This window comes from Amia ocellicauda, chromosome 2, assembly GCF_036373705.1.
Source record: "Amia ocellicauda isolate fAmiCal2 chromosome 2, fAmiCal2.hap1, whole genome shotgun sequence".
Classification (NCBI taxonomy): Eukaryota; Metazoa; Chordata; class Actinopteri; order Amiiformes; family Amiidae; genus Amia; species Amia ocellicauda.
In genome coordinates this window covers 37,095,286-37,121,677 of record NC_089851.1, presented here as the reverse complement: position 1 = coordinate 37,121,677, position 26,392 = coordinate 37,095,286, and the positions used below count along the sequence as shown (strand labels likewise).

The 26,392-nt window shown below is 37.5% G+C and overlaps 1 protein-coding gene across 4 annotated transcripts; it reads left to right on the top strand.

Moving 5' to 3' along the window:
- The first annotated feature begins 2,688 nt into the window (after nucleotides 1-2,688).
- stam (signal transducing adaptor molecule (SH3 domain and ITAM motif) 1) lies at nucleotides 2,689-25,135 on the top strand. Of its 4 annotated transcripts, none has more exons than XM_066723403.1 (15): nucleotides 2,689-3,075; nucleotides 11,627-11,711; nucleotides 14,353-14,428; nucleotides 15,285-15,380; nucleotides 15,650-15,796; nucleotides 15,896-15,946; nucleotides 16,384-16,474; nucleotides 17,011-17,197; nucleotides 18,219-18,313; nucleotides 18,401-18,489; nucleotides 19,014-19,101; nucleotides 19,638-19,692; nucleotides 21,001-21,154; nucleotides 21,616-21,779; nucleotides 22,349-25,135. In XM_066723403.1, exons 1-15 carry the CDS (start codon nucleotides 3,036-3,038, stop codon nucleotides 22,566-22,568), a joined length of 1,638 nt encoding a protein of 545 aa, XP_066579500.1. In that variant the 5' UTR covers nucleotides 2,689-3,035; the 3' UTR covers nucleotides 22,569-25,135. The 4 variants fall into 4 exon arrangements, with proteins under 4 accessions (XP_066579500.1, XP_066579502.1, XP_066579499.1 ...); XM_066723405.1 differs by having other exon boundaries at nucleotides 2,690-3,071; nucleotides 17,005-17,197; XM_066723402.1 differs by having other exon boundaries at nucleotides 2,690-3,075; nucleotides 17,005-17,197.
- The last annotated feature ends 1,257 nt before the right edge of the window (nucleotides 25,136-26,392 follow it).

The window sequence follows — 26,392 nt, the reverse complement described above, 5'->3', positions numbered from 1 at the left end:
GAGGGAAATAAGTATTTGATCCCCTATCAATCAGCAAGATTTCTGGCTCCCAGGTGTCTTTTATACAGGTAACGAGCTGAGATTAGGAGCACTCTCTTACAGGGACTCTCCTAATCTCAGCTCGTTACCTGTATAAAAGACACCTGTCCACAGAAGCAATCAATCAATCAGATTCCAAACTCTCCACCATGGCCAAGACCAAAGAGCTGTCCAAGGATGTCAGGGACAAGACTGTAGACCTATTGTAGACCAAAATCGAGCTCTTTGGCATCAACTCAACTCGCCGTGTTTGGAGGAGGAGGAATGACCCCAAGAACACCATCCCCACCGTCAAACATGGAGGTGGAAACATTATGCTTTGGGGGTGTTTTTCTGCTAAGGGGACAGGACAACTGCACCGCATCAAAGGGACGATGGACGGGGCCATGTACCGTCAAATCTTGGGTGAGAACCTCCTTCCCTCAGCCAGGGCATTTAAAATGGGTCGTGGATGGGTATTCCAGCATGACAATGACCCAAAACACACAGCCAAGGCAACAAAGGAGTGGCTCAAGAAGAAGCACATTAAGGTCCTGTAGTGGCCTAGCCAGTCTCCAGACCTTCATCCCATAGAAAATCTGTGGAGGGAGCTGAAGGTTCGAGTTGCCAAATGTTAGCCTCGCAACCTTAATGACGTGGAGAGGATCTGCAAAGAGGAGTGGGACAAAATCCCTCCTGAGATGTGTGCAAACCTGGTGGCCAACTACAAGAAACGTCTGACCTCTGTGATTGCCAACAAGGGTTTTGCCACCAAGTACTAAGTCGAAGGGGTCAAATACTTATTTCCCTCATTAACATGCAAATCAATTCATAACTTTTTTGAAATGCGTTTTTCTGGATTTTGTTGTTGTTATTCTGTCTCTCACTGTTAAAATACACCTACCATTAAAATTATAGACTGATCATTTCTTTGTCAGTGGGCAAACGTACAAAATCAGCAGGGGATCAAATACTTTTTTCCCTCACTGTGTGTATATGTATGTATATATATATATGTGTGTGTGTGTGTGTATATATATATATATAATCATTCCATATGTAACAAGAAATAAAACAGTGCCCTTGCCTGCTGCATTACACCAAGCAAGTCATTTTGATTGCATTGCATGAGATACAGTGGGAATTGTATTGTTTTGCAAATGGCTCAAAGAAATAATTGTATTATGTATTACAGTTCTAAAAATCAAGTCAAATATATAGTGTTTGTATGCGTTAATTATATTGAAATATATGCCACTTCCAAGATAGTATGAGCAATAGATCTGCCATATTAAGTTACACAATTACACTACACTCTAAAAGTATCAACCCTGGGAAGCTTAAAAGTGTATTACACTTTAACACTGCTGTTTTTTTATAATTGAAAATAACTAATGTTCTGTAATCGCACACAGTCCAGAATTAAGATGGTAGCATACAGTCTGGGCTTTGTTTCTCATTAAGGTAATGCAACAAAACGAATCTATTTTCAAACCCTGAGGATCAACAGTAACAATCTGCTACAAAACATCTGCTCAGACAAGGTTTAAAATAGTTTTAAAATTCAACAAACTCAACTGTTCTGACTTTCCCTAGCCTTAATAACTTAATTAACATGCGTCTATTTCTGTGTTGGCTCAAAATCCTTCAGGTCAGGTTCTTTCATTCCAATTCAAAATGCACTTCTGTGTCTTGAAGCTTTTTTCACTTCCAGTTCCAACACAAATACAACTTAAATCCCTCAATCCTTAAGATCTATAAGAGAAGTATATATAGTTTCCATATGTAACAAGATATAAAAGTGCCCCTAGCCTGTTGCATAACCAAGCAAGTCATGTTGATTTACATTACATGAGATACAATGGCAACGTTGCAAATGGTTCACCTGAAGTTGTAAAAATGATCACACGGATACTAACGTCAAATGTGGTATGATCTTGTGATGATAACAGTTGCCTGGCATTGTCAGAAAGACACTTTCCCCAATAGGGCAGCCCATCCAATAGGCCTGGGTTTAAACCAGCGGCATTGACAGCGCACTTTGCCCCTCCCTTATGACGTAACAAGAATGTGCAGTTTAGTAACTTTGTAGCCAGCAATACTGGATGTGCATTGAATTGGACTGAAATATTAATTTGTTTGTTTTCAGATTATTAAAACAATCCCTGACATTTATTTGTGCTACGTTATTCAGATAATTTCAGGCTGTGTATGTGACTAATTTGTTTAATAATCAAATAGCTGCATATTTCCCATAACAACATTCAAAAGCGCAAATAATTAATGAATACGGTCAGTACTACTGTAGTTCACTTAGGAGATCTCAATCTTTATTTCTGGGCTGCCTTTTGTACAAAAAACAAACAAACAAACACACAAAAAAGACATGCACGCTCATTAATTAAATACAGGGATTATGCATGGCTAAAACACATATTCTCCTTTCAAATATCAAAAATAGGTCAAATGCAACATGCGAGAAACCCTTACATGATTAAACCTAGTCAAACAGAATCGCGAAGGACGATAACGGTGTACCCACACCACACCCTTATACAATATGCACATTTTCTAGATTTAAAATCCAAATAACAAAAGCTCACTAGTCATCTGATCAGATCACCTGACTGTATCTAACCAAAATAAGGTTCATACAGCGGCACATCTCAGACGCGTAACAATCCTCAACTGTTTGTTTCCAATTTTGGGAATAATCCCAATAATGCGCACGCCATTGTAACTATATCATAATTTGGATAGAGGGATGAAGGATTGTGAGGATTATTATCTTTAAATGCCCCACCAGGCAGTACAGCAGACACCCCGTTTCCCACAATGCCTTAGTCGCCGCCGCCGCCGCCGCTGCTGCTGCTGCAGGAGTGTCTGTGACTCGATATTGAGATTGTGTCTGGACTTGTCTGTTTTTATTTATTTATGTATGTATGTATGTTCTTATTTATTTACTAATCGCTGCCAACAGAAACAAGTGAAGAAAGACTGTGGTTTTAAATTTTGCGATGCCTCTCTTTACATCTAATCCATTCGACCAAGATGTGGGTGAGTTATTAGCTGTCATCTACCGGTGCGGCTTTTGTTTTGTGTCCTCTTGTCTGGGGTCTTTTCTGTCATGGTAACCTGCATTTGTGTTCAGACACTGGGTTTAAATTGTTACTGGATGTAGTAGCGAGTGTTTTTAATTGTAAATGTTGCACTATTGTTGTGCTTAGGCGCTTGCACACATACAGGGTTTGTATTCCAGCCAAGTAACGCTAAAGAAGATTAAAGTCGCATTTTAATGTCACTAAATCAGTGCATTGCATACATGTGTATTAGTGGGGTTTAATAGATGTGTTCAGCAGTGATTTTCTTCGTGTGGACATTGAGCACAATGAGCTCTTGCACAGTGACGCTGCAATACTTGCCCACAGGAGCGGTCTGAAGTACCAGTCCGGCATTGTCCGTCGCTGACGACAGGGATCTGTTTGTTGTTGCACAATGCACGACCACGACACTTTGCAACATCAATAATATCCCCCCGTTAGGCATCACATTTCTATAAAAGAAGAGATGCCACCGTATCATACAGATGAACAGGGGTCAATAACATCGGGACAGAAATGCTGTGTGTCCAACTCGACCAGCATATTTTAGGTCTGCTGATTTGTCAAAACATGTTTTGAATGTCAAATATACCGTAAGATTTCAGTATAATTCATATATAGGGTTTGTTTGCGTTAATTATATTGAAATATCTGCCGCTTTCCCAGTTTTGTAGAAGCAACAGAACTGCCTTGTTAAGTTACACAATAACGCTAGAACTATAGTGTTCTTTTTTATCAATGAAAATAATGTCCCTATAAACGTACACAGACCAGAATCTGGGCTTTTTTAAATTATAATGTAATGCAACAAAATGCACAACACAATTTTCAAACCCGGAGCATCAAAAGTAACTATTTATATCACCTGCTAGGTCTGCTCAGCCTTAATTCCTTAATTAACATCTCTTTTTGTTTTACAGTGTGGCTTGAAATCAGGGTTGCGGTCAATTTGAATGTGTTGCTGAACTCCTTTCATTCCAGTTCCTATTGCATTTCTGTACCTGGAAGCTTTTTCAATTCCAATTCTTGAGTTGGAATTTACTTACAAATTTCAATACCATTCAGAATTGACCCCAAACCTGTTTCAGATTATGAAAGAGAAATCCTGCCGTTCTTCAAACAAGTTTGTAAACATAATACAATTTTTAAAAATGGCATAAAACAGCGTATCATTGCCCGAAGGCTCATGCCTGATTTTCTTTTCAGCAATTGCTGTACAGGCTGTACATAATTATAAGCTGTGACAATAGCAAGGTTCAAGCCAGTATGTTGAATATTAACTGAGACCTGTATGTAAGCAATATATTTTCAAGGCTATGGGTAGTTTTTGAGCTCAGCAGCAATTGTTGCAGGTTCCAGAAATGTAATAAAATGTATCCATCCTCTATCCCCCCCACCCCCCAGATTGATTTTAAATGGGTCCAACTGAAAATAATACCTCTCTATTATAGCTATGAGCAATACAAGTTTGTGAGATCTGTTGACATTATTCACTGTTTAATCTACACAATTTTAGTCATTTCCAACTTAAATTATTTCTGCCTCATTTTTTAATCTTTCTTATTTTAATTCTGGGGCAGTGCTTGGGCTTCTGTTTTGGATGCCCTGCCTTACATTCCTGTATATATGAACACTTTTATATAATGCAGTATATTCTGTACTATTGTACTGCCTATGCTTTTACTTTTCTTTCTTGTATATTTAATTACTTTTTAAAAATAAATTGGCAGTTCATCACTGTTAATATGTACTCAGTAATATCTAAGCCTTCTGTGCTGCTGACTTAAAATGTTCTGATATCAAATACAATAAAACTTATTTATTAAACAACATTACAACAGTAGGCTATTTGTAAAATGAATCCAGGTGCAGATAACAAAAAGTCTTAATGGTTGTAATCTACTTTGGCCTAGCAAAGAGATAATTAATATTAAACAGGCTTTAAGAAATGGACTGTATTATATTTCCTGCTGTACTAACAGGAAAGTGCATCCTGAGAAGCAACAGAAATAGACATGACTACTGTTCATTTCCAGTAATCTCTAATTAGGGGACAAGAACACATCTTCTCTACTCCAAACTTGGTTTATATTCACGCCAATGTGGAGGAAAGCAGAGATAATGGAAATGCAAGCTCTGGATGTTTAAAAACATAAATAAATCACAAAGTAATTCTGAGTTGTTATAGCAGTGGATGTATAGGTAAGTCTACCAATTTAGTCTACTGATTTAACTGGTGGAGTTATTTTACCTTAAAGTACATTGGGGTGTCTTGGGTGAAAGTATGAACAATGTTTGTGTTTTTGTAGAGATTAATCGTACCTTTTAAAATGGAAATTACTTGCATTACTTGCATGCCATCACATACTTGTATACTACAGCGGAGTAGGATGTCCGAAATTCAGCCACAAATTTAAGTGTGCAATGATGTGCACCAGGCAGAGGAAGAGGAGGAGACGTTGTAGATGGAAAACTTTTTCTAACATGGCAGACAACCACAAAAAAAGGCAAATTGGTCAATACGTAAAGATGTACAATAAACATGAAAAACTAAAGACAAACATTTTCAGCCTTCATAAATTAGAATTCCGTGGGGTCTCCTGTGTGACGGGCAGCACTATGCATAATTTCCTGTCTGCAAAATTGTTAAGTATGTGAATTTATGCATAAATGTGTTTTTTTGCATAGTATACTATGACGATTAGTATATTATTATTATTATTATTATTATTATTATTATTATTATTATTATTATTATTATTTATTTCTTAGCAGACACCCTTGTCCAGGATGACTTACACAATATAAGAGCAATACAAAGTGTAATAATACAGTGCAGTTCAAGGCATAATACATTTTACAAATTCCAATTTACACAAGTGTATATGAGATATACAGTAAACAATATGTAAGGTCTTACATCCTAGATTGTAAAAGCTGATTAGTGCAGACAAGATGTTAGGTCACAGTCAAGGACCAAGGGAAAAGGAGCGTAAGGGAAATAAAAATAAACAATATGAGTACTAGTAATGCAAAACGTTGTATAAGTGCAATCAGGAGAGTAAATGGCAAAATTACTGTCTGAAAAGGTGCGTCTTGAGTAATCTCCAGTATATTATCCACAGTTAAGTATATAGTCCGTAGTTTGCAATTTTTGCCATAATCTATTGCAGTGGTCTCCAGTCCTGTTCCTGGAGATCCTCAATCCAATTAGTTTTATAGGTCACCCAACATTAAGAGTTTGTAAAGATTAGGAACACATGTTATTGGATCAATTGTGATCAACTTTTTTTTTAATTGGGGGAACTCTGGTCCTAGAGAAATGAATGGTATACAGGTGTGTATTCTTAAAAAAACAAAACAGTTTAATCAAATTTATTTTTTATTTTCAGTGCCTTTGTAAATTGATTTAAAGGTGACCTATAAAACCTGTTGTACTGGAGCTGTCCAAGACAAGGGTTGGACTCCTCATCTATTAATCTCTTTTCATTACAATTTTAATTATTTACGCTATTTAAATCTGCATACAGTTTTGCTGGAAATTAAAATGCAGTGCAATGCAAAGTAGGGGTAATTTGATATTAAATTAATCAAAATATGAAATAAACCTGTGTGGGCTTTCTTCCAGGGGTTCTGCTTTCCTCCCATATCCCAAAGACATGTTGCTTTGGTTGATTGGCTATTATAAAGCATGTGTGTGTGGTGCTTGCCCACCCTTCTGGACTCATCCTGCATTGGATTGAGAAGGCCGATGCATGGATGGATAGAGATACTTAAATACATACACATATTATCCACATCCACAAGTGTAATTGCTTGCTTTTTCTGAGATTTTCATTACTGTTATGATTGAACATATGCATCCATTTCATGCTTAAAGTTAATGTGGCAAAACAGAAATATTCATATTACAAAATGCAGGGATATGCTCCATATACTAATATCTATGGTACCATTTATCTTTGAGTATAAAACAGCCTACATGCATCCTAATTACCATTTGATTCTGACCAATTCTTGTCCAATTATTGTTTCACTTGGATTCTGGACATGTATGAATGTATTTTGGGTTGCACAATTTTTGGTGCTGTAGTTAATACATGTTTGGGGTTGAGCATCACATTTGCTTTTCCAACACTATGTCTGTATACCCCCTGATATATTCCATGAGCTTGCACACTGCAAAACAAACAAACATATATAAATAGTAATCACCACCACCCGTGGCAAGCAATAATCATAGAATCATTCTATGGAATTTTAAAATGAATATTTCTGTTTTGCTGAGGATTTTACATAAACATTAAGCATGAAATGGACATGTATCTTCAAACATATCAGTAATGAAAATCCATCCATCAGCCTTTTTTAAATCCACCACAGGATGAGGGCTCCCCATAGGGTTTTGTTAGGCATAAGTCACTTTGCTGGCTAGGTGGGTGGGCAAGTAACACACAGACACAGACACGGCAATTTTGAGTAGTCAGTCAACCTAAGCAACATGTCTTTGGGATGTGGGAGGAAACGGGAGGACCCAGAAGACAACCACGCAGATGCCAGGAGAACATGCAAATTCCATATAAGTGTGTGTGTGTGTGTGTGTGTGTATATATATAATATATATATATATACACACACACACACACACACACATACACTACCGTTCAAAAGTTTGGGGTCACTTACAAATCTCCTTGTTTTTGAAAGAAAAGCAATTTTTTTCCCCTTTAAAATAACATCAAACTGATCAGAAATACAGTGTAGACATTGTTAATGTTGTAAATGACTATTGTAGCTGGAAATGGCTGATTTGTAATGGAATATCTACACAGGCGTACAGAGGCCCATTATCAAAAACCATCAGTCCTGTGTTCCAATGTCATGTTGTGTTTGCTAATCCAAGTTTATCATTTTAAAAGGCTAATTGATCATTAGAAAACCCTTTTGCAATGATGTTAGCACAGCTGAAAACTGTTGTGCTGTTAAAGAAGCAATAAAACTGTCCTTCTTTAGACTAGTTGAGTATCTGGAGCATCAGCAATTGTGGGTTCAATTACAGGCTCAAAATGGCCAGAAACAAAGAACTTTCTTCTGAAACTCGTCAGTCTATTCTTGTTCTGAGAAATGAAGGCAATTCCATGAGAGAAATTACCAAGAAACTGAAGATCTCGTACAACGCTGTGTACTATTCCCTTCACAGAACAGCGCAAACTGGCTCTAACCAGAATAGAAAGAGGAGTGGGAGGCCCCGGGGCTCAACTGAGCAAGAGGACAAATACATTAGAGTGTCTAGTTTGAGAAACAGACGCCTCACAGGTCCTCAGCTGGCAGCTTCATTAAATAGTACCAGCAAAACACCAGTCTCAACATCAACAGTGAAGAGGCGACTCTGGGATGCTGTTGCAAAGAAAAAGCCATATCTCAGACTGGCCAATAAAAAGAACAGATTAAGATGGGCAAAAGAACACAGACACTGGACAGAGGAAGACTGGAAAAAAGTGTTATGGACAGACTAATCTAAGTTTGAGGTGTTCGGATAACAGAAGATCATTAGTGAGACACGGACCAAATGAAAAGATGCTGGAGGAGCATGGAGCATCTGTCAAGCATGGTGGAGGCAATGTGATGGTCTGGGGGTGCTTTGGTGGTGGTAAAGTGGGAGATTTGTACAGGGTAAAAGGAATCTTGAAGAAGGAAGGGCTATCACTCTATTTTACAACGCCATGCCATACCCTGTGGACGGCGCTTGATTGGAGCCAATTTCCTCCTACAACAGGACAATGACCCAAAGCACAGCTCCAAACTATGCAAGAACTATTTAGGGAAGAAGCAGTCGACTGGTATTCTGTCTATAATGGAGTGGCCAGCACAGTCACCGGATCTCAACCCTATTGAGCTGTTGTGGGAGCAGCTTGACCGTATGATATGTAAGAAGTACCAATCCAACTTGTGGGAGTTGCTCAGGAAGGATGGGGTGAAATCTCCTTAGATTACCTCAACAAATTGACAACTAGAATGCCAAAGGTCTGCAAGGCTGTAATTGCTGCAAATGGAGGATTCTTTGATGAAAGCAAAGTTTGAAGGACGCAGTTATTATTTCAATTAAAAATCATTATTTCTAACCTTGTCAATTACTATTTCCTATTAATTTTGCTATATGTCCTATTCAAACTCATTTCATGTATGTTTTAATAGAAAACAAGGACATTTCTAAGTGACCCCAAACTTTTGAATGGTAGTGTATATGAGGGGATGACCATGGTGCTAGGCTTGTTGCATAGGTGGGGTGCTGGACTGTGATGCACAGAAGGCAGGGAAATGTGCAACGGAGTTGAATGTATTATATATAGAGTTCAGGTGATGAAATAAAAACAAACAAACCTAAATAAAAGCTTAGCTCCTCTGGAGCCTAACTGACTTATTGCAGTCCCTCTCTATAAACATTAACAACATAAAACAACAAAACGCATAGCAAACCATCAAAATCACAATTCATAAACAAATCCAAGAGCAAAAGTCTGTAACCAGTTTTCTTTTTCTCTGTTGTCAGGTGCTTCCATGCAATGATTCATCCCCCAGGACTTCTGGGGGATGTAGTGACCTTCAGGGCACTTCATTTTCACGCTGCCTAGCACAGCAATATTTGTGCATATTTATTGTTGTGTATACCTAATGTTCTTGCATATTGGTACTGTACTGTTTTTTAAATGAATCTTTGAGATAATGGAGCTAACTAATACTGGAATCCAATCGATTTCATCGGTAACCATTATTGAAAATTTGTATTCATTGAGCCTGAATTCCCTTCAGCCCTCACCTCACTTTTCTGTAATTTAACAAGTGATTTAAATGAATGGCAGCAAAGGTCAGTTCACTGCATCCAGACCTCGACCAGAGCAATTTCACAGGTTTGCAAAATAGGCATTCGAGTAGCCCAACATTGCCATCTCAGGTTTTACTAGCAAAAAATTATGTAGGGTTTTTAGGCCTGCTATTCGTTTTATAAAATATTTTCGCTTTGTGCATTTATTTTTTTTAAATCAACTACCCTTCTGGTAATTTCTAATTGCAGAGGACTGCACGTCATCGTGACAAAGTCTCACATGGGTCTTAATTACATCTCCACTCCCAGATGGAAGCTCACCCCATCACTAATTCATTGATCTTGATCTTCCACAAGACAATGCAAAATTAAGAAAAATGCCAGCACTATGTGTGAATTTAACCACACCAAAGTGGCTGGCAGCAATGCTTGAATGAATGTAAATTAAAGTCCTCCAAAACACCTCCAATCAAATCCGCCATATTCAATTTCCTGGTAAAATTGGAGATGGATGGGCAACAACTCTGGTTTGGTTATCATTGAAAGACAGTTTTTCAAACCTATAAAATTGCTTTGGTCATAGTATGGTTATTGCAAACTAGGATTTGCTGCCATTCATTTATTTTGCTTGTAGGAAATGACAAACTGAAGGCTGAAGGATATTCAAAATAATCTTACAGTTCCCTGCTTTTGTACATGGAAGCTAATGGTCAGATATACATCCTTCTGGGTTTAAAATGTGTAATTATGTGACCCATGACTTCAACAACTTTTTCCATTTCATGATTTATTGCACCCTGCACCTTGGTCTACATTTCCTGAAGTTTTATTTTGCCTATGAATGGATAATGTTTAATCAATGTAGGGTGACTGGTGAATCGTGTGGATGAGGTGATTGCATGGTGCAACATATCAAGAAAAAGGGAAAAGTTGGTGAAGTCATGGGTCACATAATTACAACTTTTGAATCTTGTTCCCAAAATAAGTGCATAGCATGACAATCATTTCAAAATGACACGCATACTACCTTTCTGTGTCAATCATTATTATGACTGTGGAAATGAGTCGATTTCATTAATTTATTCCATTGGTACTATACTTTTATTTTATTTTAAATATGTGATTACTGTATCCACTATGACAACATTTTTACTTGTTATTTTTACTTTTAACAGTTAGAGATCGCACTATATGCAATATATGAGTTAAACATCTCAAGCCAAGCAAGGCCCAAACGTCTAAGGAAGGTTTTAGACTACATGCAGTTTTTACACTACATGGTACATGCATGGTATTTTTAAGCCAGGTAATACATATGGAATCAAACCTTATTAATTAACATAGAGATGAGGACTGTAGTCTGTAAAGTAGTAAAGCACATACTACCTGGGGTACGCTGAAGGGACCCCACCCTCCTCCTTTTTCTGGGTTAAAACCAACACAAGCCACTATTCACCTTTGTCATCTTCTCTACTCTTCTAAATAATTTGCTCAGCTGTTACTGGTTTTCTGGTTAGCTCAAAAAATATTCAAACCCAGAGATGGGTGGTTTAGCATGCTAATGCTGGCTTTTATAATAATGTAGATCTAAAGTGTTGAATTTCTAATTAGAAAACGTTATCCAACAGTGTTATGATCTGTTATCTTCCTAATCATATGCTAATATGGCATCTTTGATCACCAGAGAAAGCAACCAGTGAGATGAACACTGCCGAGGACTGGGGCCTTATATTGGATATCTGCGATAAAGTAGGACAGTCACGCACAGGGTGAGTCTAATGTATTCAGGGTTCTTTTTTTCTTCTTTTTCTGACGCACTGTGCTAATCATAAGTGCATGCAGGCAGTTGCATGCACCTCATATTAAGCCTTCAGTAAGATAAATTGTTAACAGTAATGTAAAAGCACTCATGGCATATTTGCATGGTCTCTTGAAACATACCGTTAGATAAAGGAGTGAAAAAAAAATATTATGGTATTATTTTGCAGTCAGTTGTTATAGTCATTTTTTTTTTTTTTTTTTTTTTTTATTAAATCAGAACTTTGACCCACCTGCTATTAGGAAACTACAGTACTGTGCTCAGTTGTGGCATCATTTTTATTTAGTTGCCACTTTCTTCTAATCATAAATGTAACTGCTATGATGTACAGGTGTGTAGTTTGCTATTAGCTGGTGGGTCAAAGCTTTGATTTAATCCAGACCCAAGTATGTGTTGCATGAAGATTTGTTCCAGTGAGGTGCTACCCTGGCGGTTTTACCATAGATCACAGGGTCACATGGTATTCATTCCGCTTGCAAGCTCAGGTACTTAATTCTACCATTTATTTGCCGCCTTAAGCCATGGTTTCCAGAGTATGGACCATTAAAGAGACAGAACCTGCAGGACAGTGGCCCTCCAGTACCAGAGGTGCAAAATATTGGTCTAGATGGGTGGCTTTCATCCCTAGTCCTGAAGTACTCATGTGATTTTTTTTTTTTTTTTTTTTTTAATTTTTTGTTCCAGATGTTCATTCTTACATACTTATATCCTCAGCTGGACTATCGCCAATCATTGTAGCTGACAGTAATGGAAAAAGGTCCAAGTCAGCAATTCTAGTTTATGTAAGAGTTCATCTGGAACAAAAACTTGCAGACACTGGTGTACTCTGGGACAAAGGTTGAAAACCACTGGTTTATACTAGTGATCTGAAACTTTACTCCTGGAAAGCCCCATTCATCGTTCATCCTAAATGACCAATTTCAAAATATTGTAAGCACATGAATATGGAGCAATTTAGCAAGTTGAGGACTACATTATATTTAGAGGTTTACTTCCCAAAATTCCTGAATTGACCAAAACTGTTTAACTCAGCAGAACAAAATGTTTTCAAGTCTTTATGGATGGATGAATGATTTTAAAGCATAACATGCAAGGTTCCTGAAATCATGTTTTTTTGCATCTTTGTGTATAAGTAAGATGTTTATTACTCCTTTTAGTTTAATTCCAGCATATAATCAAATTAAAAAATAAAAGAAAATTTGCCAGTTATGTATTTTTCAAGGTGCCCTATTACGTCTGCTGGATTGCGGCTCTCTAGGACCAATTATTAGCCAGTTAGAACTATATCTGTTCCCTACAGCATCCCCAGAGGGAACTTGAAAATCCCTACCTATCACACTCTTTGAGTAATTTTTTGTTTTCTTGTTGGATTTGTTTTTTACCCACCTGCGAAGAAGTTATCACTTTCTCTGTTACACAATTGTTGGTAGACCGCCAACTCCGCTGATTGGCTCTTTAAATGAATCGTATGCATGGGTCTAGAAGGAAAAATGTGTGAATCAGTTCATGCAGATATACGTGCTATATGAACTCTGGCCACTAGAACTGCTCTGCTGTTTATTTAAAAAAAACATGTTTTTCTCTGGCAGCTGCCAACCCCGTTCTACTATAGAGCCCAGTGACACCGTGGGCACAGTGCAGCCCCTGTAGTACAAACGTGGAACTAGAAAGTGCACTGCTGCAGGTTCTAAAATTAGCCCTTCTATTTGCATGAAGTAGAAGTTTGTGTAAACCTAAGACACGACCAAATATAGACCAGTGCATTGAAACTGGATCTGACTCTGTTTGTTACAGAGAAATTAATTTCACAATGGGAACCTGCATGTTTCTCTTGTGGTTAGTTTGTAATCTTGTAAACTATTGAAAACCATTGTTTAGCATTTCCTTTTAAATCTTATAAATTGATTAGATTATTTTTATCCAATATCTTTGTTTTGTGTATGTGTATTCATAAGTATAAAAGATTAATCACAATGGTATGTGCCAAGTGAGAGACATTCCCAGGTGTTGGCCTCCTGCATTCCTCTCACACAAGAACACCTCTGTCCTAACATAGAAGTGTCCTACTATTGGATCCTTTACTTGTACTCAGGAGCATCCAAACATACACAGTCCTGAGGGAATTTTCTCAATCCGACAGTTTGCACAGATTATTTTTTGTACTGGCCATATGTTTAAGACATGCACAAGCAAACTGAGAAGTGATGTGTAATTATGGTTAAATACAATAATCCTGCAGGTGCCTGCCTGAACACACATACTTTTAAGTCTTTGGCTTGGCATAGCAAGTCAAAACAATCAACGTCATTAGCATATAATGTATTCCATGTGGAAATTCCTACCATTATTTAAGAAACCTAAACAGAGTCTTTCAGTCATCTATATAGCCTTGTGTCTGTTCTGTTTGGAATGATTACACATTTCATAAATTATAAATTATTTGTTAATATCTTGGAAAAATTACAGTATAAAGATGCATTTCTTGCAAGTCAGAAACATTTGTGTATGTAGCAGTTATGTACATTTAATTTATTTTTAATTAATTTCTCTAACAGTGTATTTTTTGTATGTTTTATTTTTCATGAGTGCAGGCCCAAAGAATGCCTCCGGTCTATAATGAGAAGAGTGAACCACAAGGATCCTCATGTGGCTATGCAAGCACTTACAGTAAGAATATGATCTTAACATTTTTACATAAAAAATACTGCAGAAAAGAAACACCTCCCACAGACAATTAAAACCTGCAACAGTTATTCCAGCGTTTTGTATCTTTAAAATGTTAAATAAACAGTTAAATGAAACTATTATATCTGTCTTGTAGATTAACAAATCACTGCATAAAAGACTAATGGAAATTGGCTTTCAAGTATAGATAAGAGGGTATTGCTGAAAGTTCAAGACATGCCAGAGCTGGTCCTTGGGACTCTTCTGTTTTTTGTGCCAGCTCTAAATTACCTAATTGAACCCTTAAATGCACTGTTTGTAATGGTTTTCACATTTTAAGGTACTTACAAAGTTAACCAATTAATTTGAATCACCCCGCAGCGGGAGATCTAAAGCAACCTACAAAAATGCTCATTAAGTGTCCAGTTAACTAATTCTGAGCTCAGGGAGAATGAAAACTAGCAGACACTGGTTAACGTGGTTAATGGGGTTAATGTTTTTGGTAGTGTAGGGTTATGGCAAATCTGGTGAGGGAAGTCCACAGGCCACAAAGCACAAAACAGTGCTGAATATAATGTACATTTATCTTGCACTGGAGCTCCAATTAATTCAGATTTATGTGTATAGTGAACATACAGCTGTTTTTGATTTTCTGAAAAATGTTCAGCGCTCCTTAGCATTTAAATTTTTCACTGAGCTAATTGTTCTAAACATTTGTCCACATGAGTAGGATGTTCATTTAGCTGTATAATGTGATCAACAATCTGCACCAGTGGACGGAAACATTTGTGAATAGACATAGACACTGAGCCTGTTGAGTTTTTTTCATTTAATAAATATTTTCTTCTCTGATTTAAAGCTTCTTGGAGCATGTGTATCAAATTGTGGCAAAATCTTTCACCTAGAAGTTTGCTCAAGAGATTTTGCTAGTGAAGTCAGCAATGTCTTAAATAAGGTAGGTGCTCTACATATGAATACATGCCAACTACATTATCCTGCTGGTCAATCATTCATTTTCCATTTTCCATAAGCAACACAATGTACAACAAACCTAAAGTGACCACTAATGCAATTTACAGCTGAGTAAAATACAGTGAGATATAGAGTGAGGATTTCAAATAATATATATTTTCATTTGACTTACTGGAATTGATTTCATGAGTTCATACTTTGAGTTGCTTTTGTTAATGGTATCTGAGCACATAATGCTATCTTCTATTGCAGGGTCACCCCAAAGTCTGCGAGAAGTTGAAAGCTCTAATGGTGGAATGGGCTGAGGAGTTCCGGAATGACCCCCAGTTGAGTCTCATTTCGGCCATGATCAAGAATCTCAAAGAGCAGGGAGTGTCGTTTCCTGCTGCTGGCTCTCAGGTTTGTAGGTCCAAGTTGGGAACCACTAATGTAGTGTTTCTGCCAGATAAACTTAGTTTAAAGCAACCTTTAGAATTTCACCTTCTTTTTCCACTTCAGGAGATGGAAGATCTACAATCTCTCCTCAATCGCACCATGCTTCACCTCAGAGTAAATGAGTTCTGTTCTTTCAGCCCGTGTTAATACAAAGTACATGTTTAGTATAAGACTAATCTCCTTCTGTGGTTCTTGTGTAATGCATCTATTGTGTATTGTTACCACAACTGGATTAATTAGCCGAGGTATAACTAGGACATTACACCACTTCCTTCTGATCCTCATGGGTGTGTAATCTGTGGTGGGAATTTAATTGCTTCTCTACAATACCTGGATGCACTTCTTAAAAATATTCCCACTGGGCTCTTGCTAGTTATGTGATACGCATTCAAAATGCAACACTACCCTTTTTTAAATTACATTTTTTTCTTTTTTCTTTTGAGTTATGGTTGAAAATCTTCATCACATTTCTCCATTTGTGAAGGAGCAGAATTACTTCTGTCAATAATAGCATTGACTTACCAGTGAATTATCTATTTTTTTCTGTTTAGGCAGCAGAACAAGCTAAAGCAAGCCCTGCTTTAGTAGCTAAAGACCCCACCAACACTACAAATAAAAAGGAGGAAGAAGACTTGGCTAAAGGTCAGTTTAAATAGTTTATCTTTTAAAATCTATTTATATTTGAAAGATTTTTGATATCAAGACAATGAAACTGATTCTCTTTCCAATGAGACATTTTAATGTAATGTTACAAAGACATTGACATGAAACGCATATGTTTTTCAAATAAATATAGTAAACCACTTGACCACTGCAAAATGATCAGTTTCTCTGGTTTTACTATTTATAGGTATGTGTTTGGGTAAGATTAACATTTTTGTTTTATTCTATAAACTACTGACAACATTTCTCCCAAATTTCAAATAAAAATATGAATGGAATGGAATGGCTGCCATACATGTAGAGATGCTGATTGAAGAAAAAATTGCAGTGGTCTCTTAATTTTTTCCAGAGCTGTATGTGTGACAGGATTTTAAATAGTATTTACATAGTTTCCATTAACTGAGAATACCTAATTTCAATCGACAGTCTCCTCATTATGGTCAGAAGAGAGAGTTCAATGCCTGGTGATGTCTACAACAGTACATTTGTGACCTTTCCCTCATGTCTAGCTATAGAGTTGTCATTAAAAGAACAAAGGCAACCGCAGCCGGCGCTCTCCAGTCTGTACCCCAGTGCCTCCAGCCTGGTAATGAACCATAAATCAGAGGGAAGGAAAGTGCGAGCCATCTACGACTTTGAAGCTGCAGAAGATAATGAACTGACATTTAAGTCAGGGGAAATCATCACAGTCCTGGATGACAGGTGAATAAGATCAGATGTCTCTTTTATACATTTCGAAGCATGATCTGTTCGGCTCCCAATGCAACCCACAACTGTGCACATTCCTCCTTGTTCAAAGTGATCATCAGATAATCCTTTGATTTTTGGGTACATGATTTCTTATTCTACTGTACCATATTCTTGGATTTAATTTCTGTTGTTGCTGAGCTGCTTACATTGGCCTTTCCTAGGCATTGATACATTTTCTTAGTTGTCCGTGTAAAATGTTAAAAATGCTGTCCGTACATTCCTGGAAAACCACTCAGAATCATTTGTGCCAAAAAGTAAAAATCAGCTGCTTCAGTTTCACATAGAAAAGTTATATTTGCTTTGGTGGTTCCCAAGTGGTCAGTAAAGGCCTCCATTTAGAGTACAAATATTTCAGTCTGAGCTCCGTCATTGTGATTGTGATTCACATCTGTCTGAGCAACTCCATGGTTAAATGGTAGTGGAAATGTATGATTTAAGTCAGAACTTTCTCAACTTACAGCACACAAGTTACCACAGTATTGCCCCTGAGAGCTGTTTCACTCTTCTGTAAGGAATGTAGCTCAATTATTTGTGCTTTGGGTTTTCAAGTGTGAAAAACAGCTGGGTGTTATTTTAGTGTCTGTGATTGTAACAATTGTCAATAAAATATAATTTGTGATTCTCCCTGCTGGAAATGTTAGAAAACAACTGTTGATCTCAATAAGAAGGTCACCAAGTGTTTCTAACTACTTGAGCAATCCATAGAAAATTTGCCATAGCTGAAACGGCATTGAATAATTACTAGTACAAAGTCATAATCAAATCCCGGGTGGGGCGGTGCTGTTGTACCCTTGAGCAAGGTACTTCACTTAGATTGCTCCAGTAAATGGGTACAAATGTAAGTCGCCCTGGATAAGAGCGTCTGCTAAATGACAAATAAAGTAATGTAATGTAGTGACACGAAACAGCATACTGTAAAATACTTCTCCTGGTCTGACCATTTTGTTTTTAACCATGTACTTTTTTTTAACAGTGATCCCAACTGGTGGAAGGGAGAAACATATCAAGGAGTCGGCTTATTCCCTTCCAATTTCGTGACTGCAGACCTGACTGCCGAGCCTGAAATGAGTATGTGTTTGTAAGCTCTACTTTCAATGTGAAAAATTCTGTCCCAGGGCAGATAAGATATTAAGAGAATGTGGTTTGCCTTTCCAGTCAAAACAGAGAAGAAAACTGTGCAGTTCAGCGACGAAGTTCAAGTGGAAACTATAGAACCTGAACCGGAGCCGGTTTATATCGATGAGGTGAGTAACCACACACTCGCGCTGTACACTTTTGCTGGCCTTGGACTGTGTGCATTAGTGTAATAGATGTACCGGGGTGTTGTAAAGAGTTTTGAACTTCCTAAAGAATGAAAAAACATTGTTGCTATTTATAGTCCTTTCATAGTATACTATTCGGTTAAATTTAATTTTGTGTTCAAGCAGGAACTGGTACTCTTATGATAAAGTGCACTAGTTGTTTTTTCACCTTTTCTTTAGTTCGCTTGGACTTTGAGTGTAGATTTGTATCTGTAGTTTAATCTTAGTTGTTTAATGCACAGAACTGTGGTCATGTTCCAGAGAAAACACTCGCAGTTGGGTGGGTGTTCCAACGTGTAAACCTTAACATCACAGTAAATAGTGCTGCAGGTAAATACAGCCTTGGAGCACATGTTTTCCCAGTATACAACCCACACAGTGTATCATTATTTTAACTGCTGTGTTCACCTCAATTAGAAACAAGGATGAATCATGGCACTTATATATATTTTTGTTTTGATTTTCAGGAAAGAATTGACCAATTGCTACAGATGATTCAAAGTGTGGACCCTTCAGACAATCAGAAAGACTCAACAGAACTGCTGCACCTGGAAGGTATGGTGCGGCATTGTCCGCTTGCTCTAACACAGAGCCATTAGAGGAGTCCATTCAATTTTGTAACTTTAAACATGACTTGCAAAAGACAATCCTGAAATACACCATTGTTCTGCTCATTGTAGTTTGACAGTACAAAGAGTGTGGTGTTATGCAACACTTTAACACTGGGTATTAAACAACAATATTTTTCTGTCAATTTTAGTAAAAAAATATCAGTGACACTTATTTGATTTAATATGCTTAGAAAAAAAGAGACTTCTGTTAAAATGACATACTTTTGTACCTTTCTTGAAGTGCCTCTTTATACAGCATGCTAAAAAACATAATTGTGCATTTGATTTCCAAAGTTAGGTTTAAGTTAATAACTGCTATGAATGTATATCTTTTCATTCTAGCAAGTTGGTGATATTCTTACTAAGTTTAAGGCAAGGGGAAACCTTTATATACAGAGGTTGTACACATATTTAAAAAACAAAATGTAATTAATTGTTGTTCCTCTAAATTAATCTTTTTATTTCCCTGTGTATTTGTAGGTGCCTGCAATCAAATGGGACCTCTTATTGATCAGAAACTTGAAGATATTGACAGGTATTGAAAAATAAACAAATCATTCCAAATTTGATTTTTATCTTGCAATAAATGTTTTAATATGGAAAGAGTCCTACCATTGCACAATGAGCAAGAACAGAAGAAACATCTACAGTCTGCTCAATATCAAGCTAGTTACTGCTGTAATGCTTTCTGCTTTTTCCTACTTGCTAATGAATACAAATGACGAGACAATCATTTTAAAGATAGATAATGATGTTTAATAAATGGTTACTGCATAAAAAAAATAGCGTCATGAGAGGAGAACCATACATTTAATTTGATGGCCAGCAGAAAACCAAACCATTAACCTAGTGTAACGGGTTGGGGGGCTCGTCACAAGGAAGGGCTGTATGTAGGCGGGGTCTGGTCTTGAAACACATAGTAGGGAGGCAGGCAGAGGGTACAAAACAGGCTCGCTGTTTTATTGCTTCCCTTAACGGCAGGCACAGTGTCAAAAAGCAAAACAAAACCTAGCTCTGTCCGAGCACTAACTAAACATAAACAATCCCTAACTACAAAACAAACGCTAAAAATAACAGTAAATGCCCGGGTCGGTAGAGCTGAACTCCGGGCAGACAGAAGCATAAAGGGATAAGGCAGGTTCGTAGTCACAGTCCGTAATCAAAGTTCATTACTGGTGGGAGGTTGTCAGACAGTCCGGGGTTCAAGAGGGAGAATGGTCCAGGTCCAGAAAAAGGGTCGCAAGCCAGTGAATCCATCAACTATGAGCTTCACCCTTCTTTCTCCGCCTCTCGCCTCTCGCCTCTCGCCTCTCGCCTCTCGCCTCTCGCCTCTCGCCTCTCGCCTCTCGCCTCTCGCCTCTCGCCTCTCGCCTCTCGCCTCTCGCCCTCCTGTGCACCTTGCTACCCCAGCCAAGCATGCCCACACTGGTTCGCTTCCTGCTTCCTTTTATAGGGGAAGTGGTGGGCGGGGCTATGGCCATCGGGAGCCCTGCTGGCTTCTGGGGTTTGGAGTCCTGGAGGAGAGGTTTTGTAGTCTCCTCCACTGAAAGACCCGCCCTGACCCCAGCTTTGCCTCTGACACTGCCACACTAGCTACTTCACAACTGGACCTGAACCATTAACCTTCTTGGTCTTCGGGTATTTATTAAGCCAGCGATTTACACCAGAGAAAAAATAAAAGCACTGTGGGAACTTGACAAAACTGTAGTAATCAAAATTTGACTTCAGAAGTGTTTATTTTATTTTTTTCTTCCAATTTGATTTTTTCATTTTGATTCAAATCTGTGTGGCATGAGAGGCTGATATTGGGAGATGTTACAGATGTGTCTATTCCTGCTTTCAGGAAGCACTCAGAATTGTCAGAGCTGAACGTAAAGGTGATGGAGGCCCTCTCACTGTATGCCAAGCTGATGAATGAAGATCCAATGTATGCCATGTATGCAAAACTACAGAGTCAGCAGTACTATGTGCAACAGCCTCCCTCAGGCAATCAGCAGGTACATTTTAAATTTTATTTTTAAACTTTATTAACATTGCAACAAGTTATACATAGTATATAACTGAAATACCATTTTGACTGGAATATTTGAGCCATTCCTTTCCAAATGACACATTTTTCAGGTTTTGTAAAATAACGCTATCATTTGACAATGTTAGTAAATGGATTGTGACTGGATTTCTAGTACAATTCAGGATGCATTTGTCCAACTCCTGGACATTTCTAAATGGTAAAGGCTAGTGAGCTCTGTATCCACAACTTGCTGCCACTTAACAGTTACTACCCTGTATCACTAATTGCTTGCAGTCCCTTCTCACTGGGATTAAGTCCCTTATCTGCATTATATGAGGACTGCTGTCTGCTACCTTCATGTTGTGTATTGCTTTTTAAGCTTTTCACTAGTTTGTATTCCTTTTCTGTGCATATAGTGCATATTGACTAATCTAGTTGACTCCCCAGGTGTACCCCGGCCCAACGCAGAGTGGCACATACGCAGTGACTGGCAGTGGTGTCATGGGCACGGTACAGGGCTATAGTGTACCTCAGGAACAGCTCCATTCAATGCAGCAGGGGGGACTCCCTGCCAACCCGAACCCTGCCATGGCTGCACAGCCTACGCCCAGGTAACTGGCGTCTCCACCTCCTATATATTTATTTATCTTCATCATCATGGTCATTCGCCTTTATCAGTCCACTGCTGGATGCAGGCCTCCCCATGATGTTTTTACTTGTTTTGATGTAAAGCATCTCTTCCAGCTCATCCAAGGAAATAATCTTATATCATCTTCCCATCTTTTATGTGGTCTTTTTTCATCTCTTGGGATCCCTCCTATATATAATTGTGTTCATTTTAAGTCTGTTATTTTTGCAATGTGTATATTTTATACATTGAATCTATGTATGTATGGAATAGAATAGAATGTAGTGAGATATGTATTCAATATGCATAGGAGTACCACATGAATGAAACGGTCTGTCCTTGAACAATGCAAGTTATTTCCATCCAATCAGGCGAGATTCTACTGTACCTGAAAGTGCTGTTTTAGCATAACTTAAATGCTGTAAACATAACCTATTGTCTGTGAATATGGAGCCATGAACCTGTACCACATACAGTCTGTGTGTCGTCTCCTCACAGCACACCTGTGAATGCCATCGATGATATGTCGGTTCTCTTTCATTTGTTGATCAGCACCATTGTGAATTCGACTCCGGGAAATGCGTACATGAACCAGCCGCCTGTGTACAGCCCTCTGCAGCACGCTGCGGTGGCACCGGGCACGGACATGACCTACCAGAACACTGCCACAAATGTATCCCAGATGCCAAGCTACACCATTGCCTCTCAAAGTCTTCCCCAGCTGACAGACGCCCAACAGCAATCCCAATACTCTCAGAAAGCGCTGCTATAGGACTGGGCACATTCTGCTGGCATTTCTTATCTGGATCACGCCCCTTTCATTGGAGAATTTGCTAACAGGAACCAATGCATGCCAACATGCAAAGACTGGTTAGCAGGGGTTTCTTTTTTTTTTTTTTTTTTTGTCTTTTTTGAGAACACTACCACAGAGGGCGATGGAAAACGTAGGGAATTTTATGCTGTTGTACATACAAGAGGGATGTGATTAGTTTTTTTTCTTTGGCAGCAGATTTGGCTAGCCTTTCTGATCATGTGAGATCATCTCTTACTCAGTGTTAAGTTTATTTACAGTATAGTAAATGTCTAAGATAGATATGTTTTTGTAGTGAATTTTAATTTATAATGGTTTTGATTTTTTTTAATGCAACAGTATAAGGAATGTGTTTTAGAAAACTATTGTCTACATACTCTGCATACTCCAGTTATTATTTTCAGCTACTCTTATGATAACTTTCCAATGTGATCAGATGTTTGCCTCACAGATACAGGAATTGTATGCTTTAACAGGAGGGTGAGGAATCCTGACCAAATCCCTTGGAATATTTACATAATAACAATTATTAATTGAAAAATACAAGTCCTTACATTTGGGTACAGCTTGTTTTAGTGTTTTAAATATTATTTAAATCTAGGGACCATAGAGTCACAGTTTTGCACTTTAGATTTATTTCCAGGTACGGGGGTCTCCTGTCACTGTATTTCACCATCTTGAAAATTCAGGAAACGTTGGACATCATTTTTATTGACGAGGTGCTCGGTTTATCCTAAGCTCTCTGAATGGTTTCCTTGCGTCATCATCTCTCAAGTCTTTTCAAGCACAAAATGTATACCTTTACTTTCCCACTTGAGAAAAATATGTAAATAAGTTGTCGCAGGCCTTAGTACAAATGCTGTGTGTATCCTCCATAAAGACGTGTTCACTTACAGTAGTACAGTACAATATGCTAGTTTTAACAAGCTTCTGCAACATTAAATTTTTAATCAAACTTTTAGATAGAAGCTATTATGTAATTCTATGCATAGATAACGTTGTAAATGATCAATGACCAAGCAATGGAAGCTTTGTAAATGTACACATACACAAAAGTTACATGTTAAAATGAAATTTCATTATACGTCAATGGGAAATTGACAGACATTTATAAGTGTTCTCTGACTTTTCTTTTTCTCTAGTTTTATTGCTCTTTCCCATTCTCAGTAAATAGAACCTCCATGTATTAGAGCAAATCTGGAAACAACCTATATGAGTGCCTCAGGATCCTTGAATTTCTATTGATCAAAAAAATAAATGTGCTGTTTTACAGAATACAATGACTAGAAAACCTGGATTAGATTTGCAAGAAATTGCTGACCTTTTGCATATTGTTAATTGATTTTATTTCTTGCAGATTTTTTTTCTTTTATATTTACGTAGTTATGAAGGATGCACACTAAGATGGTAAACTACCAAAACTATTCTTGTTGAAACTGTGAAAGGAACTGACTGAAATGACTGAAAATGTATACGTTTATACAATGTGAATTAAATATCCACACGCTACAAGATATATTAAATATTTAAACAAACACTACTTTAGAGAGCTACTATGCTGCTCAACATTGCATTATACTTTATGGGAGAAAAACCTGTCAAGCGTGCGTGCATGCCCGCGTGTTTATACACACTATGTTCTGCTGATATCTACAGTTGGCAATGAGTCAGACAACAGTGGTGTTAAGGGCTAATTGTAGTATCTTTAACAGTAAATGGCTGGATCATGTTAAAATTATGCAGATAGCACTGCCAGTGGTGAAGATCTGATATTTAGCTCAATCCTGGAGGCGCAAACAGTGGCGCTGACATGCAGAATCAGGAGAATTTGTCAATCAATCCATGTTCTGCAGGTTGATTTCATGACAGTATATGTATATCGATATGTATAAATGAACAAACCGTATGTATATTATTACTAAGGTTTTATTTTATGGTGCTCCATATGCCCTAACCCCCTTTTTTAATTTATACTTTTATTGTATGGCTTTTAAGCACTTGCTCACATAATAAAGGGAGCCTTTTCTTCTAGATCCTTTTAAAACCGGTTTATTACTCGATCCTTATTTGATCAAGTGTTGAGGACTGTTGAGCGATTTGTCATTTTGATTTCTACCAAGCAATAGTACGTTTAGAAGCCCTTTTCATTCTGAATCATTTTTGCATGTATGTACTGTACTACAGTATGTTAGTATTTGAACACTACTAACATTATATAAGAAATGATTTAATTAAAGCAGAATGTTGACGTTGTATCCTCTTGTTTTCCATGACTGTGTTCTGCCTAATGTTTCACGTTCAAAATGGACCTTCAGGTAACAAAATTTGTCTTTTATATGATCCAAGTGAAGACTGAGATAGACTGACTTTAGAAGGTTCATCATCTTGCACTATATTTCATAAATTAAAGGAACTTTCTTGTATGTCCAGGCTAGAGGTACTAGTAAATAAGTCAAATTTAAGAGTTGAATCAGGATATTTTGTCTGAACCATCCATTGGGCTTCAATAAACATTTGATGTATACACATGTAACTGTCTCAGAATTTCTATATATAGATAGTCTGTGATGATGATTTTTTTTTTTTTTAATGGTTGAAATTGAATAACTAAACAGCATTTAACATTTGGCCTCCAAGTGTATTTATACCCTTGATTTTATGTGATGCAAAGTTGATTTAACAGAAGAAATGCAAGCATACAATCATTCTTTTTACTCAAATAAATAAAAATATGTACAATATTTAAACTAACAACACGGCACAGAGGAGGAGCATATATTTTGCAAGTAATTAATTGTTTTTCTGAAGACAAACAAATTGAATGACATTCCCTAAAATCAGTAGCTTGTGCACCTTCTTTGATGACACTTAGATGCTTCCTGTTGTATTTTCTAAGGTTCTCAGGGGGGATATCTGACCAGTCCTTCAAGCAGAAGTTCCTCAGCTCCCTAAGTCTTGGTTTTTGCTTGTGAACTGCCTTTTTGAGTTCAAAATGTGCTATCTGATTTAGGTCTGGAGATTGCGATAGCCATTGGAGAATGTTGATTTAAATTTATTTTGAAACATGGATACATACTTTGTGTAATTATCATGCAGGAAAGTCCATTTTCAACCACGCTTGAGCTTCTTGCATTAGTGAACCCAGTTTTTGCCAAAATGCTCAATCTTTCATACAACTTTCTTTTGATTCAAACAAGGCCACTAGGACCACAAGATGTAAAACAACCCCCGACTCCTACCGTTGTCCCTGGGTTTGAGTTTGCCTCCCGAACCACTTTTCCCATGGCATGTAGTAATATTTTCCTCTTCCTGGTAAGGTAGTGTCTGTTCCAGTAGCAGACTGATGATGGATTTTATAGCAGAAAATGGAAGGTTCAGCTTTTTGTGATTTAATTTGATATGGCCAGTGACTCTATGCCTGCAATTTTGGACAGCTTTCTGACATTGACTATGACAATGACACTAATGGATTGCTTCTGTGTGCAACCTCCTTTTATACTCTGTGGAAACAGGTGACTTTAGGAAGCTTCTATAACAATCTAGAAGATTCCTATTAACTTCCAGACAACAGAACATTGATGCAGGATTATTCATCCAGTATTGTGTTTTGAGATACTTGTGGGAATACATGTTGATTGTGTTTTTTGAAAAACTTGCTATTTGTAAAATGTAGCTCTGTGCAGTTAGTATTTTTTTATTTTTTTTATTATTATTATTTCTTCCATATCTCTGTGCCAATTTGTTGTCCAGAGCATACTTATTTGTGTATCCATTGATAAACGTCT

Coding starts and splice junctions, on each gene's coding strand:
- stam (XM_066723402.1), top strand. CDS start 3,036: ATGCCTCTCTTTACATCTAATCCATTCGACCAAGATGTGG. Junction 17,198..18,218: donor ATCACAGTCCTGGATGACAG/GTGAATAAGATC, acceptor TTTTTTTAACAG/TGATCCCAACTGGTGGAAGG. Junction 19,693..21,000: donor AAACTTGAAGATATTGACAG/GTATTGAAAAAT, acceptor TCCTGCTTTCAG/GAAGCACTCAGAATTGTCAG.